The 16,910-nt window shown below is 41.5% G+C and overlaps 1 protein-coding gene across 1 annotated transcript in view; it reads right to left on the bottom strand.

Annotated features, from left to right (window-relative positions):
• Positions 1 to 2,502: 2,502 nt before the first annotated feature.
• Positions 2,503 to 16,910, bottom strand: part of MRPL1 (mitochondrial ribosomal protein L1) — a 68,569-nt gene continuing 54,161 nt past the window's right edge. The window contains exons 8-9 of the mRNA XM_052642148.1: positions 7,662 to 7,743; positions 2,503 to 2,799 (exon numbers count right to left, since the gene is read on the bottom strand). Of these exons, the coding sequence (XP_052498108.1) occupies positions 2,681 to 2,799; positions 7,662 to 7,743 (201 nt within the window). The 3' untranslated portion in view covers positions 2,503 to 2,680. The remainder of the gene's footprint in view (positions 2,800 to 7,661; positions 7,744 to 16,910) is intronic.

Genomic DNA, 16,910 nt, shown 5'->3' with positions numbered 1-16,910 from the left:
CTTTTAGAAGACCGGAACTGTGGGAAACAAGTAGATATTTTTTTCACTCCTGCCATCAATGTTCCTTCTCAACCCACTCCTCCAACTCTTATATTTCTACTTTATTCACATCAGCTGTGCTCAGTTCAGTTCAGTCGCTCAGTCATGTCCGACTCTTTGCAACCCCATGAATCGCAGCACGCCAGGCCTCCCTATCACCAACTCCCGGAGTTCACTCAAACTCACGTCCATCGAGTCAGTGATGCCATCCAGCCATCTCATCCTCTGTCGTCCCCTTCTCCTGCTGCCCCCAATCCCTCCTAGCACCAGAGGCTTTTCCAATGAGTCAACGCTTCACATGAGGCGGCCAAAGTACTGGAGTTTCAGCTTTAGCATCATTCCTTCCAAAAAACACCCAGGACTGATCTCCTTTAGAATGGACTGGTTGGATTTCTTTGCAGTCCAAGGGACTCTCAAGAGTCTTCTCCAACACCACAGTTCAAAAGCATCAATTCTTCGGTGCTCAACTTTCTTCACAGTCCAACTCTCACATCCATACATGACTACTGGAAAAACCATAGCCTTGACTAGACGGACCTTTGTTGGCAAAGTAATGTCTCTGCTTTTGAACACGGTATTTAGGTTGGTCATAACTTTCCTTCCAAGGAGCAAGCGTCTTTTAATTTCATGGCTGCAATCATCATCTGCAGTGATTTTGGAGCCCTCAAAAATAAAGTCTGACACTGTTTTCCCATCTATTTCCCATGAAGTGATGGGACCAGATGCCATGATCTTAAGTTTTCTGAATGGTGAGCTTTAAGCCAACTTTATCACTCTTCTTTTTCACTTTCATCAAGAGGCTTTTGAGTTCCTCTGCTGCTGCTGCTGCTAAGTCGCTTCAGTCGTGTCTGACTCTGTGCAACCCCATAGACGGCAGCCCACCAGGCTCCCTCACCCTGGGATTTTCCAGGCAAGAATACTGGAGTGGGGTGCCACCTCCTTCTCCAATGCATGAAAGTGAAAAGTGAAAGTGAAGTCGCTCAGTCATGTCTGACTCTTAGCGACCCCATGGACTGCAGCCCTCCAGGCTCTTCCGTCCATGGGATTTTCCAGGCAAGAGTACTGGAGTGGGGTGCCATTAGTTCCTCTGAAACCCCATAATTAGACACACCAAGAAACTGAAGTGTAATTATTCAATATTTTTAAAACTTGAAACTGGTCAAACAGTTTACCTTAGAATATATAAAAAGGAGGTAAAATGGCTGAACAGGCTTTTAAAAAGAATAGGCTTCAAAATCAGACAAACATAGGTTTAAATCTTAAATTGCCACATATGGGACCTCACACAAGTTTCAATTTCTTTTTCTGTGAAATGAGAGTCTCACCTTCCTCCTTGAGCTCCTGTGAGGAGGAAATGACAGAATACACACAAAGCAGAAGTCAGCAGTAGGCACTCAATAGAAGGTAACTGCTGTTACTGTTTTGTAGTCAGTGTTACAGTTGTTTTCAGTAAACAGTCGTCAAATTTTAATTTTCCTGTGGGGGAAAAAAGCTTAGCAGGGTACAGTCATTTGGAAGTCTCAGACCACTAAAATTTCAAAAACAACTGGGAGACCTAGAGGGAGCCATCAAATTATTCTTTACAAAGTGAGTGTTATTAAAACCCACCAACAAATTTATCAGCACTATTATTTCACAGAGCTTCCCTTGCTGCTCAGACGGTAAAGAATCTGCTGGCAATGCAGGAGACCCAGGTTCGACCCCTGGGTTGGGAAGATCCCCTGGAGAAAGGAATGGCATCTAATTTCATATCAGAAAAAGCCCTTGAACATCCCCTAAAAAAGTGAAAGACAGTCTCAGAGTAAAGGAAATCAATCATTTCCAAGAAAGGACAGCTGGCAACTACATGACAAAATTATCCTTAATTTTTTTGTTTTGTCACTTACCAGTAAGCATTTCAGGACCAACACCAGTTTGCAAACTGGTGGCTGAACTTCCTAGCCTGATTCTTCATCCATAAATTAAGTTGCTTTATCTACCTCATGGGATATTCATTCTACAAACACGAACAACTTGCTATTAAGCAGAGGAATTGAGGATCAAACGAAGAGAGTAAATATATAAAAATACTATACACTGTGCCTTATAATACTGCAAAGTACCGTTAAAATATACAGTATTATTACAAAAAATACAAATAATATAAACTGATTCCTAAGAGGAAAAACATTTCCCATCCGTTTTAATGGATTAGTCATTTTCTATACTCATGCTATCACAAAAGACATTCACAAGTTTCCAGAACGAAGACTGTCCATAATTTTTCTTTAGAAGAGTCATATTTGTGAAAGAGCCCACAGTTCTTCCATTTTCTATCTTGTGGGAAATGAGGACCTTACTTTTCTCTCAGATGGTATAGCTCTCAAGGGACAGTTATTAAGCTAGAAATTGCTGCTATAATTACCAGCATGCAGAATATGAATTCTTAGGAAGAAAATATAACAGGATCTAAAAGGTAGGTTTAGACACACAGCAAATTTTATTTCCTTATTTTTGAAAGTGTTCTAAGATTTTCCAGGGTTAAAATTTACTTTCACATATGATGATCAATAATAAGACACCAAACTTAGAAAACAGACAGTTTTATAATTTTCACTGTTGCTTCTCGATCCAGTGAGAACAATTTCACAATGCAACACGTTTACGCAGCTTTTTCGTCACCTTCTTTGGTTTCCGCTTCTTTAGGCAACAATGGCTCGATTTTTAGTAACAAACCTTCACTTGTTGAACTTCGAAGGAAAGCACGTACCACAAAAGGTCCTGAAAACAGAGACAAGAATCAATTCTCATTTTATTTCAAACACCTAATGAGCAAATACAAACATACAAAAAGAAACCTTATAGGATTCGTGTTATAGATTCACTTGAAAAGTACTGATATTATTGAACTATTATTTTAAATTATAACAAGGGGAAGATTGTTTCATTTCTAGAGAAGAAGGCAAACTAGTTGTACTAGAGTTTCAGTTCAGTTCAGTTCAGATGCTCAGTGGTGTCTGACTCTTTGTGACCCCATGAGTCGTAGCACACCAGGCCTCCCTGTCCATCACCAACTCCCGGAGTTCACTCAGACTCACGTCCATCGAGTCAGTGATGCCATCCAGCCATCTCATCCTTTGTCATCCCCTTCTCCTCCTGTCCCCAATCCCTCCCAGCACCAGAGTCTTTTCCAATGAGTCAACTCTTCGCATGAGGTGGCCAAAGTACTGGAGTTTCAGTTTTAGCGTCATTCCTTACAAAGAAATCTCAGGGCTGATCTCCTTCAGAATGGACTGGTTGGATCTCCTTGCAGTCCAAGGGACTCTCAAGAGTCTTCTTCAGCACCACAGTTCAAACGCATCAATTCTTCGGCGCTCAGCTTTCTTCACAGTCCAACTCTCACATCCATACATGACCACTGGAAAAACCATAGCCTTGAATAGATGCACTTTCGTTGGCAAAGTAATGTCTCTGCCTTTGAATATGCTATCTAGGTTGGTCATAACTTTCCTTCCAAGGAGCAAGCCTCTTTTAATTTCATGGCTGCAATTACCATCTGCAGTGATTTTGGAGCCCCCAAAAATAAAGTCTGACAGTATAACCACTGTTTCCCCACCTATTTCCCATGAAGTGATGGGACCAGATGCCATGATCTTAGTTTTCTGAATGTTGAGCTTTAAGCCAACTTTTTCACTCTCCTTTTTCACTTTCATCAAGAGGCTTTTTGGTTCCTCTTCACTTTCTGCCATAAGGGTGGTGTCACCTGCATATCTGAGGTGATTGATATTTCTCCCAGCAATCTTGATTCCAGCTTGTGCTTCTTCCAGCCCAGCGTTTCTCATTATGTACTCTGCATAGAAATTAAATAAGCAGTGTGACAATACACAGCCTTGACGTACTCCTTTTCCTATTTGGAACCAGTCTGTTGTTCCATGTCCAGTTTTAACTGTTGCTTCCTGACCTGCATACAAATTTCTCAAAAGGTAGGTCAGGTGGTCTGGTATCCCATCTCTTTCAGAATTTTCCACAGTTTATTGTGATCCACAGAGCCAAAGGCTTTGGCATAGTCAATAAAGCAGAAATAGATGTATTTCTGGAACTCTCTTGCTTTTTTGATGATTCAGCAGATGTTGGCAATTTGATGTCTGGTTCCTCTGCCCTTTCTAAAACCAGCTGACTAGAGTTTACTAGAGATTTATCAATGAAACCACACATATTCACTAATAATTCATTTCTCTCTTCCAGAAGGTGATCATCTAGAATTTATTTTATTGCAACGACAACCATAAAGGGAGCAGGTGGTGATATTTACCTTAGATGGCAAGATTTCAATATTTATTTAGAACAGTCAGCACATATGCTACCTTTGTGTTACCAAACATTTTTTAGTCAAATTCCCTAAAAATTAAAAAAGCTTTTATAAAGATAATGTTAAGGGACGTCATTTAAAATGGCAAAGAGAAGATAACTACACTGCTTTTAAAGATTTACTATTCATCATTCTAGGGCTTCCCTGGTGGCTCAGTGGTAAAGAATCTGCCAGCAATGCAGGAGACCCAGTTCTATCCCTGGGTTGGGAAGATGCCCTGGAGAAGGGAATGACAACCCACTCCAGTATTCCTGCCTGGAGAATTCCATGGACAGGAGAGTCTGGTGGGCTTCAGGCCATGGTATCACAAAGAGTCAGACACAACTGAGCGACACACACACACACACACACACACACACTCAGGCCATGGTATCACAAAGAGTCAGACACAACTGAGCAACTAACACACACACACACACACACACACACTCATCATTCTATTCCTGCTATAGGCTCAGAGGTTTTTATACTGAAATCAAAGTTCTCCAAGAAATAGAAGAATCTATCTGATAGATAGAGTACCTGATGAACTATGGACAGAGGTTTGTGACACTGTACAGGAGACAGGGATCAAGACGATCCCCATGGAAAAGAAATGCAAAAAAGCAAAATGGCTCTCTAGGGAGGCCTTACAATGAGCTGTGAAAACAAGAGAAGAGAAAAACAAAGGAAAATAGGAAAGATATAAGCATCTGAATACAGAGTTCCACAGAATAGCAAGAAGAGATAAGAAAGCCTTCCTCAGCGACCAATACAAAGAAATAGAGGAAAACAACAGAATGGGAAAGACTAGAAATCTCTTCAAGAAAATTAGATACCAAGGGAACATTTCATGCAAAGATGGGCTCGATAAAGGTCAGAAATGGTATGGACCTAACAGAAGCAGAAGATATTAAGAAGAGGTGGCAAGAATACACAGAAGAACTGTACAAAAAAGATCTTCACGACCAGATAATCACAATGGTGTGATCACTCACCTAGAGCCAGACATCCTGGAATGTGAAGTTAAGTGGGCCTTAGAAAGCATCACTACAAACAAAGCTGGTGGAGGTCACGGAATTCCAGTAGAGCTATTTCAAACCTTAAAAGATGATGCTGTGAAAGTGCTGCACTCAATATGCCAGCAAATTTGGAAAATTCAGCAGTGGCCACAGGACTGGAAAAGGTCCGTTTTTATCTTAATCTCAAAGAAAGGCAATGTCAAAGAATACTCAAACTACTGCACAATTGCACTCATCTCACACGCTAGTAAAGTCATGCTCAAACCCAGGCTTTAGCAATACGTGAACCGTGAACTTCCAGATGTTCAAGCTGGTTTTAGAAAAGGCAGGGGAATCAGAGATCAAATTGCCAACATCCGCTGGATCATGGAAAAAGCAAGAGAGTTCCAGAAAAACATCTATTTCTGCTTTATTGACTATGCCAAAGCCTTGGACTGTGTGGATCACAATAAACTGGAAAATTCTGAAAGAGATGGGAATACCAGACCACCTCACCTGCCTCTTGAGAAACCTATATGCAGGCCAGGAAGCAACAGTTAGAACTGGACATGGAACAACAGACTGGTTCCAAATAGGAAAAGGAGTCCGTCAAGGCTGTGTATTGTCACCCTGCTTATTTACCTTCTATGCAGAGTACATCATGAGAAACGCTGGGCTGGAAGAAGCACAAACTGGAATCAAGATTGCTGGGAGAAATATCAATAACCTCAGATATGCAGATGACACCACCCTTATGGCAGAAAGTGAGGAGGAACTAAAGAGCCTCCTGATGAAAGTAAAAGAGGAGAGTGAAAAAGTTGGCTTAAAGCTCAACATTTAGAAAACGAAGATCATGGCATCTGGTCCCATCACTTCATGGGAAATAGATGGGGAAACAGTGGAAACAGTGTCAGACTTTATTTTGGGGGGCTCCAAAATCACTGCAGATGGTGACTGCAGCCATGAAATTAAAAGACGCTTGCTCCTTGGAAGGAAAGTTATGACCAACCTAAATAGCATATTTAAAAGCAGAGACATTACTTTGCCAACAAAAGTGCATCTATTCAAGGCTATGGTTTTTCCAGTGGTCATGTATGGATGTGAGAGTTGGACTGTGAAGAAAGCTGAGCACCGAAGAATGGATGCTTTTGAACTGTGGTGTTGGAGAAGACTCTTGAGAGTCCCTTGGACTGCAAGGAGATCCAACCAGTCCATTGTAAAGGAGATCACCCCTGGAGTTTCTTTGTAAGGAATGATGCTAAAGCTGAAACTCCGGTACTTTGGCCACCTCATGCGAAGAGTTGACTCATTGGAAAAGACTCTGATGCTGGGAGGGATTGGGGGTGGGAGGAGAAGTGGGCAACAGAGGATGAGATGGCTGGATGGCATCAGTGCCTTGATGGACGTGAGTCTGGGTGAACTCCGGAAGTTGGTGATGGACAGGGAGGCCTGGCGTGCTGCAATTCATGGGGTTGCAAAGAGGTGGACACTAATGAGCGACTGAACTGAACTGAACTGATGGTCATACTTAGCAGAACAGAATTAACATATTCACCAGTGGGTTTAACTCCCAAAGAAGGTTAAATATAGCCTAAGATTGCACTTTAATTATACATGTGGTTTATAAAACAAAATGTGACAGACTCCTGTAACGGGAAGCCTGTAAGTACTGAGTCATTTGAGGGAAATAGACTCTTGATTGGTTTCAGTCAGCCACAAGAGAACACATTTTTGTGAATGGCAAGTGATACAGTGGGAATTATACATGTTCTGAGCTTATGACACAGCTGCTACATCAAGTTTCACTGTTCTCCATGAATCACCCCGTTTATAAAGTGTGATTCTTCTGACATGACTAAAACTTTGTCTCTTTTCCAAAATAAATAAGATAAAGAAAGCCAATTGCTAGTACCGGTGACAAAGTGAATGGTCTGGCTCACAATATGATCTATCTCACAAATGATTTTAGTTTCTGCTTAAACACTATTTTAAGTTTAAGGCAATCTGTTACAGTTTTCTTTCAAATTTGATTACATTTAATGATAGAAATAATGTGGGAATTTATCAAGGCTTCACAGCGTATTCCCTATTACTGGTAAAGAGGTTTCCTTTCTAGACAAGTACAACTTATTAAAGAGGATCAGGAATACTTTGGTGAATTCAATTGTATTGCTTTAACTCCTGGAAATATCACGTTACTATAGTTGCATATTAACTGGACTGTTTTCTTAATATTTTACATTTTTAAAGCATCCCAGAATTATAGGAAATTCTAACCCCAGTGAACCACTTACCCAAATTCAGTGGTCTTTGCCTACAAACTTCATTGATAACGGCTTGCAGATTGGCAGCTATCTGGTCACTTGGCATATCCAGCTGAAAGAAAAGGATACATAACATTAATGATGTAAGAGTAAGACAACAGTACAATTTTTGGTAACTGTATCAATAGTTATTCCATACAGTTTTTTCAAATATTCAACTAGTGCAAATTATCTACTAAGGGATTCTACTGTGAAAGAAAAAACTTCTAAAGCTCTTCTTTTAGAATGCCACATTTATATGTCTCTACATGTCAAGACTCAATTATCTTTTAGAACATATTACAGCAAAGTATTTTGAAGTGGTTCCCACTTGTGATTCCTTGAATTCCAAATTTCCACAAAGCATATTGTTGGGTAGAATATACCATCCCTACCCACCACTTCTCCACCCCAGGAATCAGTGATATTTTTTTCTTAAAGTTGTAAGAAACTTAAGAAAATATTTGGAAGTTAATGCTTTCAAAAGTCCAAAATGAAAGTCCTTGACTATACACATTCAGATAACACATATCTCACACAGAGACATTTCCAAGATGCTATGCTAACACTCTCTAACTGCAATAACAATTATCTTCCTACTTAGCAAAAGCTACAGTAAGTCCTATATAGTGAATGAGCCCTATTCATAAAACACCTAACCCAGCATGCATCTTTGGAAAGTCCTAGGGTTTCTCATTCAAAATTCAATGCATGTTATTCTCTTAAATATGCCACTAAAAATCAATTCTGTTACAGTCCTATGTTTAAAGGATTTTGCATGTTGTCAAATGAATCCAGTTTTTAAAATTCATATAAAACTTGTAATAGTGTAATTGGTAAGAATTCAAGATCAAACAAGAATTTTATTTCCCAATGACTCTTGAGACCACTGTGAGAAATGTGGTACATAAGCATATACAGAATTGCTCCTGAAAAGAAAATTATTCTCATCATCATCAGACAATATTTATTCAACATGCACTTGGGTATGATACAGTATCAAACCCTAAATGAGAAGGTCTGGACATTATTGGAGGAATTTTCATTTTATGCCAATCCGTAAGTGGGAGGTTTGAGAGGGGAGAAAAAAGAAAATCAAGCAATGCTTAGTTCTCCTTATTAAATCTATTAGACCTTACAGACATTAAATTCCATCAAAGTAAGCAGTTCACTGACAGACAAGGTACCTTACATTTGCTATGGCAGAAAAAGGAAACAAAACATGTAGAGTATCAACACGCGTCTTTTCATTCGTCTCTTAATTCTCCCCTTTACCTCAAAAGGCCCCTCTTTCTATTATCAACGGAAGTAACCAACACTGCTCTAAGGAAGTGATTTATCCTTTGTAAAGATCTATTGTTCTTTAGCCACTAGGTCGTTTCCTATGGACTGCAGCCCGCCAGGCTCCTCTCTCCATGGCATTTCCCAGGCAAGAATACTGGAGTGGGTTGCCATTTCTTTCTCTTAGGGATCTTCCTGACTCAGGGATCAAACTCGCATCTCCTGCTAGGCAGGCAGATTCTTTACCACTGAGCCACCAGGGAAGCCCACAAAGACCTATACCTACCTTAAATTTGGGAAAGTAATAGATACAAGAAAAAGCAAGAGGTCCAAATACCTTCCTTAACAGTTACAAGCTAGACTGCTGGACATTGTATACTACACTCAGATGTGTGTGACTATACTTTCTGCAGACCTATACGGCCATTCCTACTGTAAACTAACAACACAGGCTCCAGAAATGTAAAAGAGATGCCCTCAATGATTTCACAAAATCTTAAAATACATAAACTGTTTTAAAATACAGCTTACACTTTTGTCCAAATTTTAGCACCTCTAATCGTTACTGCCATCAGCTCAGTCGCTCAGTCGTGTCCAATTCTTTGTGACCCCATGAACTGCAGCACGCCAGGCCTCCCTGTCCATCACCAACTCCTGGAGTTCACACAGACTCACGTACATCGAGCTGGTGATGCCATCCAGCCTTCTCATCCTCTGTCGCCCACTTCTCTTGCCCCCAATCCCTCCCAGCATCAGGGTCATTGGAAAACAATGAGTCAACTCTTCGCATGAGGTGGCCAAAGTACTGGAGTATCAGTTTTAGCATCATTCCTTCCAAAGAAATCCCAGGGTTGATCTCCTTCAGAATGGACTGGTTGCATCTCCTTGCAGTCCAAGGGACTCTCAAGAGTCTTCTCCAACACCACAGTTCAAAAGCATCAATTTTTCACTGCTCAGCTTTCTTCACAGTCCAACTCTCACATCCATACGTAACCACAGGAAAAACCATAGCCTTGGCTAGACGGACCTTTGTTGGCAAAGTAATGTCTCTGCTTTTGAATATGCTATCTAGGTTGGTCATAACTTTCCTTCCAAGGAGTAAGCATCTTTTAATTTCATGGCTGCAATCACCATCTGCAGTCATTTTGGAGCCCCCCAAAACAAAGTCTGACATTGTAACCACTGTTTCCCCATCTATTTCCCATGAAGTGATGGGACCAGATGCCATGATCTTAGTTTTCTGAATGCTGCGCTTTAAGCCAACTTTTTCACTCTCCCCTTTCACTTTTATCAAGAGGCTTTTTAGTTCCTCTTCACTTTCTGCCATAAGGGTGGTGTCATCTGCGTATCTGAGGTGATTGATGTTTCTTTCTCCTGGCAATCTCCATTTCAGCTTGTGCTTCTTCCAGCCCAGTGTTTCTCATGATGTACTCAGCATAGAAGTTAAATAAGCAGGGTGACAATATACAGCCTTGAGGTACTCCTTTTCCTATTTGGAACCAGTCTGTTGTTCCATGGCCAGTTCTAACTGTTGCTTCCTGACCTGCATACAGATTTCTCAAGAGGCAGGTCAGGTGGTCTGGTATTCCAATCTCTTGAAGAATTTTCCACAGTTTATTGTGATCCACACAGTCCAAGGCTTTGGCATAGTCAATAAAGCAGAAATCGATCTTTTTCTGGAACTCTTTTGCTTTTTCAATGATCCAGTGCATGTTGGCAATTTGATGTCTGATTCCTCTGCCTTTTCTAAAACCAGCTTGAACATCTGGAAGTTCACGGTTCACGTATTGCTGAAGCCTGGCTTAGAGAATTTTGAGCATTACTTTATTAGCGGGTGAGATGAGTGCAATTGTGCGGTAGTTTGAATATTCTTTGGCATTGTCTTTCTTTGGGATTGGAATGAAAACGGACCTTTTCCAGTCCTGTGGCCACTGCTGAATTTTCCAAATTTGCTGGCATATTGAGTGCAGCACTTTCACAGCATCATCTTTCAGGATTTGAAACAGCTCCACTGGAATTCCATGACCTCCACTAGCTTTGCTCGTAGTGATGCTTTCTAAGGCCCACTTGACTTCACATTCCAGGATGTCTGGTTCTAGGTGAGTGATCACACCGTTGTGATTATCTGGGTCGTGAAGATCTTTTCTGTACAGTCCTTCTGTGTATTCTTGTCCTTAGTCCTTCATAGTTAGTACTATGTCCTCTACTAAATCTTAAAATAAATATAGTCACACATCTCACTTTACTTATTTTAGATATTGTATAAAATTATGAAAAAGTTGTATGTTTTATGAGCATGCTGCTGCTGCTGCTAAGTCACTTCAGTCATGTCCAACACTGTGCGACCCCATAGATGGCAGCCCACCAGGCTCCCCTGCCCTGTCCTGTGCGACCCCATAGACGGCAGCCCACCAGGCTCCCCCATCCCCCAGGCTCTCCAGGCAAGAACACTTGGGTGGGTTGCCATTTTCTTTTCCAATACATGAAACTGAAAAGTCAAAGTGAAGTCGCTCAGCTCTTAGCAACCCTATGAACTGCAGCCTACCAGGCTCCTCTGTCCATGGGATTTTCCAGGCAAGAGTACTGGAGTGGGTTGCCAGGCTTCTCATTGCAGTGACTTCTCTTGTAGCAGAATACACACTCTAGGGTGTGTGGGCTCAGTAGTAGTGGCACATGGGCTCAGTAGTTGCAGCTCCCAGGCTCCAGAGCACAGACTCAAAAGTTGTGGCACATGGGCTTAGCTGCTCCATGGCATGTGAGATCTTCCCAGATCAGGACCTGAACCTGGGTCTCCTACACTGGTAGGTGGATTCTTTACCAGTGAGCTCTCAGGGAAGCCCCCATTAATGTTTTTAAGAAAAGACTGATTTACTGAATCCTACCTTCTGCTTTCATCCTTATTATATCAGAAATAACTCGCTAAGCACACTAAGGCCTTTCTAAGTGGTTCAGTGAGTAAAGAATCTGCCTACAATGCAGGAGACACAGGAGACGCAGGTTTGATACCTGGGTCGGGAAGATCTCCTGGAGGAGGAAATGGGAACCCACTCCAGTATTCTTGCCTGGAGAATACCATAGACAGAGGAGTTTGGCAGGCTACACAGTCCATGAGGATGCAAAGAGTTGGACATAACTGAGCATGCACTTATCTTCTAAGCACACTAGACAAACAACTTCGCAAAGATGTCAGCGTGGTGGCTCAGTGGATATAGGTAAACTTCATTTCTTTGACTCTCAGATTTTCCTCTTTCCATGCAATCGTAACTTCTGCTTTCAATCACTTTCTACCATTATGGGAGAACTAAAAAACTGTGATTCTTAACCACTTTTTGTCCCTTTGAGATACAGATACATGCAGGACAAAATGTAGTCATGAGACTGTCTGAGGCTGTGATTCTTAAACTTTTTTCGGTTACCAAATCTTGCTCCAGAATAAGGTAGGCACACAAAAATTTTAGCTCATGTTTTTAGGGTCTTCAAGGATTCTTAGGTTAAGAGAAAGAGGAGGAGAGAAGAAAAGCGCCTGAGGAAAGGGTCTCAATTAAAAGGAATCCTTGGGCCACACCTGGAGAACCACCAATGTTGGAAGTCAGCTCAAATACTTTGAAAGACTAAGGACAAGAGTATGGAAAAAGGATTCAACTTAATTGTCTACATTTTACAGGGGACAGACCTAAAAAGAAAAGCAAAGTATATGCGCACAATTTTTAAACACTCCTGTGTTCCTCCTAAAGTGGCCCGCTTCTGTCACCGTAAATGTTCCAACAGCCTCTAGATGACTGATTATCTCTAACTGGAAACTGCAGAGAGAACTGCTGCTTTGAATAAGCACTTGTTAGAACATCTGACCTTCCAAATCTCTTCCAAGTGCAATGATCTAGGATCATACACAGGGTAGCCTGGCAGTGGTTTCTGCAAGTGGGCCAACACTCCTAATTCCCTTGACTCCTGAAGGCTTAAACCAAGAAAAAGAAGACCGTCTGTCTATTTCCTACACAACATCAAGGAAAGTGATAGCAGCAGCAGTAGTGGTAGTGGTCGGGGTGGCAGTAGAGGCAGTAGAAATAGAGCAGCTCTATTTACTGGGTGCTTACTCTAAGCCAACTCTATTCTAAGCACTTACACATTCTCACTTATTTCTCCCACATATCCTAAAGATGGGTCCCATTATCGTTTTCCTTTTACAATTAGAAACTGAGACTTAGAAAACTTTGTAACTTATTCAAAAGCACCCAGATGATAAAGAGTGGTCCAGCAGCTATGTACATGAGCTCTAAAGGCAGAGAAATGTAACTCTGAAATCCACTTCCACCACTTACTAGCTTGTGACCCTGGGCACAGCTAGAAAGTGATGGTAATCCTTATGAAAACTGAAGTATCCATTCTCTGGAAAACACAAATGACTTGTTATAAACTAAGGAAAGAAAAAGAGAAAACTAAGTGAAATACTGAAAGGAAAAGAATATGCATTTAAGTGGGAAAAATGCAAATTTTTCTTTCTGCCGAATGAATCCTTTTCTACATTCCCAGCTTTTAGATGTTCACAGCACACAATCTAGCAACATTCACTTGGCCTTCACTCTTTGTTGAGCATTGACTGGGGCCTAGGAATGGAAAGATGAGGAAGACACAAATCTTACCATCAAGGAGCTTACCATGTGGTCACTAAAATACAACGTGACTGGTGCCACTCAAACTAAATCAACAAAGTGCCACAAGGGTACAGAAGGAGAAGTGACTGTGACAGGGAAGGTCTCACAAAGGTGATATTTAAATGGAGGCTTAAAGGATGAAGAGTTCTGAAGACAAACAGGATCTACTAGGCAGAGGGAGGAGCACACGGTACTGTGAGAACAGGTGGTTCAGGCGACCAGGAGGCATCTCACTGCCCAGGGTTGATTGCAAACTCAAATGACTCCAGTGGCCAGAGCTGGTAACATGCACGACTGAAGCGGACTGGGTTTGAGTGCATGTGCATATATGACCTGCAGGACACAGGCTGTGCAGAGGTGAACAGCACTGCCCCACAGGGAGGAGGCAGTGGCCACTCAGTGCTAACAGAACGTTACACTGAGGTCTCTGGGGCCAGTTTATCAGAACTCTTGACTCATCAAGAATAACAAGGAATTTGGATTTCTGGGTGATATCATCTAGTTTTTAAATGCTGAATCAATAAAACAAAACAAGTCTGGGAGCCAAACTCAGCCAATTTGCAATGCCAGACATCAAGTTACATCACTGAAAATAACAGGAAACCCTGAATTTGAACTTGGCATAGTGATTTGAGACGACACTGTAAAAAGATTTGAATCTATAGCATCTATAGCGAAAGATTTTAGAATGTGTGCATCCTAAGTCGCCTCCCTTGTTTCTGATTCTTTGCGACCTCATGGACTGTAGCCCACCAGGCTCCCCCGTCCATGGGATTCTCCAGGCAAGAATACTGGAGTGGGCTGCCTTGCTCTCCCTCCTCCAGGGGATATTCCAGACCCAGGGACTGAACCTGCATCTCTTATGCCTCCTGCATTGGCAGGTGGGTTCTTTACCACTAGCACTACCTGGGAAGTCCTAAAGATTTTAGACTATATTCTGTCAACCATGAGAAGCTACTTAATGTTTATAAGTAAACAACTGGTATTTCTGAGCTATGTTTTAGAAAGAATTTTAAAGGAAGGGTGTATAACAGGAACTGCCAAACTTTTCTCTATAACTGGTCAGAGAGAAAATATTTGGGGCTTTGCAGGCCAAACAGGCTGTCACAAATACTCAATTCTGCTGTTGTGGTGCAAAAGTCATCCTAGAGAATGCATGAACAATGACCACAGCTGTGCTTAAGAAAGTGTAACTTACAGAAACAGCTGGGGAGCTGGGAGGGTCCCACAGACCACAGTTTGCAGACCCCCGGTGAGGAAGACAGACCAAAGGATGCCTGGGAAAGTAGTGGCCAAAAGAAACCATTTATCATCGCTACAACAAAAATGATTTTTGTTTTGTGTGTTTAACAGAAACCTTTGTTGGGTGCTGATAGACTTTCAATGTATCCTACAATGCATCTACTTATACAGATGAGGCAAAAAAATGTTTTTTCAAGCTAAGAATTGAACTGCCATTTAAAATAAAAGTAGGAAAAATGCTCAGCAACTGTTCTGACAACTGCCGCAAATTTTACATACACACTTGAAACAAGATATTGCATGCGGCCTTTCTGGAAGTTTGTTCAGGACTGATGACCAGAGTCTACATCTGAAAGCAAAAAAGGCATTTAATGCCCTATATTCTTGGCCTTCCCAGGTGGCACTAGTGGAAAAGAACCCAGCTGCCAATGCAGAAGATATAAGAGATGCAAGTTTGATCCCTTGGTCACGAAGATCTCTTGGAGGAGGGTATGGCAACACACTCCAGTATTATTGCCTGGAAAATTCCATGGACGGAGGAGCCTGGCGGGCTACAGTCTATGGGGTCACCAAAAGTCAAACATGACTTAGCACACATGCTTGAATCCACACTCTATATTCTAAAGAAAGATACCAACAATTAAGGTCATAATATTCTCACCATAATCAACAACCATGCAAAGCAAAAGCAGGCCAAGAGGCAAGGCTCCAAGAAGCTCCTGTGTGGACTGGGGGCACTGCCAGAAGAGGGAACTGGTGGTTGAACAAACATATGCCTGAAGGACATCAAATCAGTGAGAGCTGGTCAGAGGAGTAGCGACAACCAAAGCAGGGCCACGAACACAAGCAGGTAAGACAGGGCAGTTGCTTCTACTCCCTTTGTTAAGCCTTTACACAGGGGAGTTATGCCTGGAACCTGCAGTGGAGCGAGGCATTTACAGCTGAATTGAGTCACTGCCACACTCTACAGTCTAGAGCGGAAGAAGGTGTGAATGAAATTTTAATAAGCCCTCCCCGCTTCAGATCATGAGCCATAAAAGCCTGGTTCCAACTTCAACAAGGAAAATCTTTGGATATGAGATCAGAGTTTTGAACTGGATCTCACTGCACTTTTAATTTCTGAATTAGATCACTGGAATTATGCCTGTCACTCACCTCACATGCCTGTGTATAAGACAGAAGCGAAACTGCATAGCACGCTAGGAATCAAGGAGTGGGGAAGACTATTTCATGTTTGCACTTCACTAAATTCAGACTTTTCAATAGGGCTGTACATTTACACACAGACATATTCTGTGCACACGAAAAATGTGAATATACGTTCACAGGAATGACGGTTATAATAATAACTTATGGTGACCAGTGGTTAAGAATCTACCTTCCAATGAAGGTGGCATGGGTTAGATCCCTGGTCAGAGAGCTAAGATCTCACCTGCTGTGGGGCAACTAGGCCCACGCACCACAACTACTGCGCCCATGCCACAACTGGAGAGAAGCTGACTGGCTGCAACAAAAGATTCCATAAGCCACACTGAAGATGCTGTGTGTGGCAACTGTAATATTAGTAAGACCCAGCACACCCAAATAAACAAACAAGTGATGTTGGAAAAAACCTAAACGGCCCCAAAGAAGGACTGAGGTTGAATCAATTATGATACATCCACAAGATACTACTATGAAAATAATGCTTTGCAAGAATTTTAATAATTTTGGAAAATATTCAAGATACACTATTTAAGGAGAAGAGAAAATTCAGTATATAATATAACAGTAATTACATAAACAAGAAATAAACACATAGTGCCTTGCAAATCTCCTCCCTTTTCCTAAAGCCCTGATGACATGAATAAGGGAGATGGTGATGAACAGGGAGGCCTGGTGTGCTGCGATTCATGGGGTCGCAAAGAGTCCGACACGACTGAGCGACTGAACTGAACTGAACTAAACAAACACATACACACAAAATACACGCATAGAGAAAGAGCAATAATGAACAGTACTAAAATGTTACCAACTGCAATTTTAAAATGTTATAATCTTATTTATGCTATTTGGTATCTTTCAA

Source organism: Budorcas taxicolor, chromosome 6 (genome assembly GCF_023091745.1).
Source record: "Budorcas taxicolor isolate Tak-1 chromosome 6, Takin1.1, whole genome shotgun sequence".
Classification (NCBI taxonomy): Eukaryota; Metazoa; Chordata; class Mammalia; order Artiodactyla; family Bovidae; genus Budorcas; species Budorcas taxicolor.
Note: the sequence above shows the minus strand (reverse complement) of the source record. Positions and strands in the feature narration are given on the sequence as shown.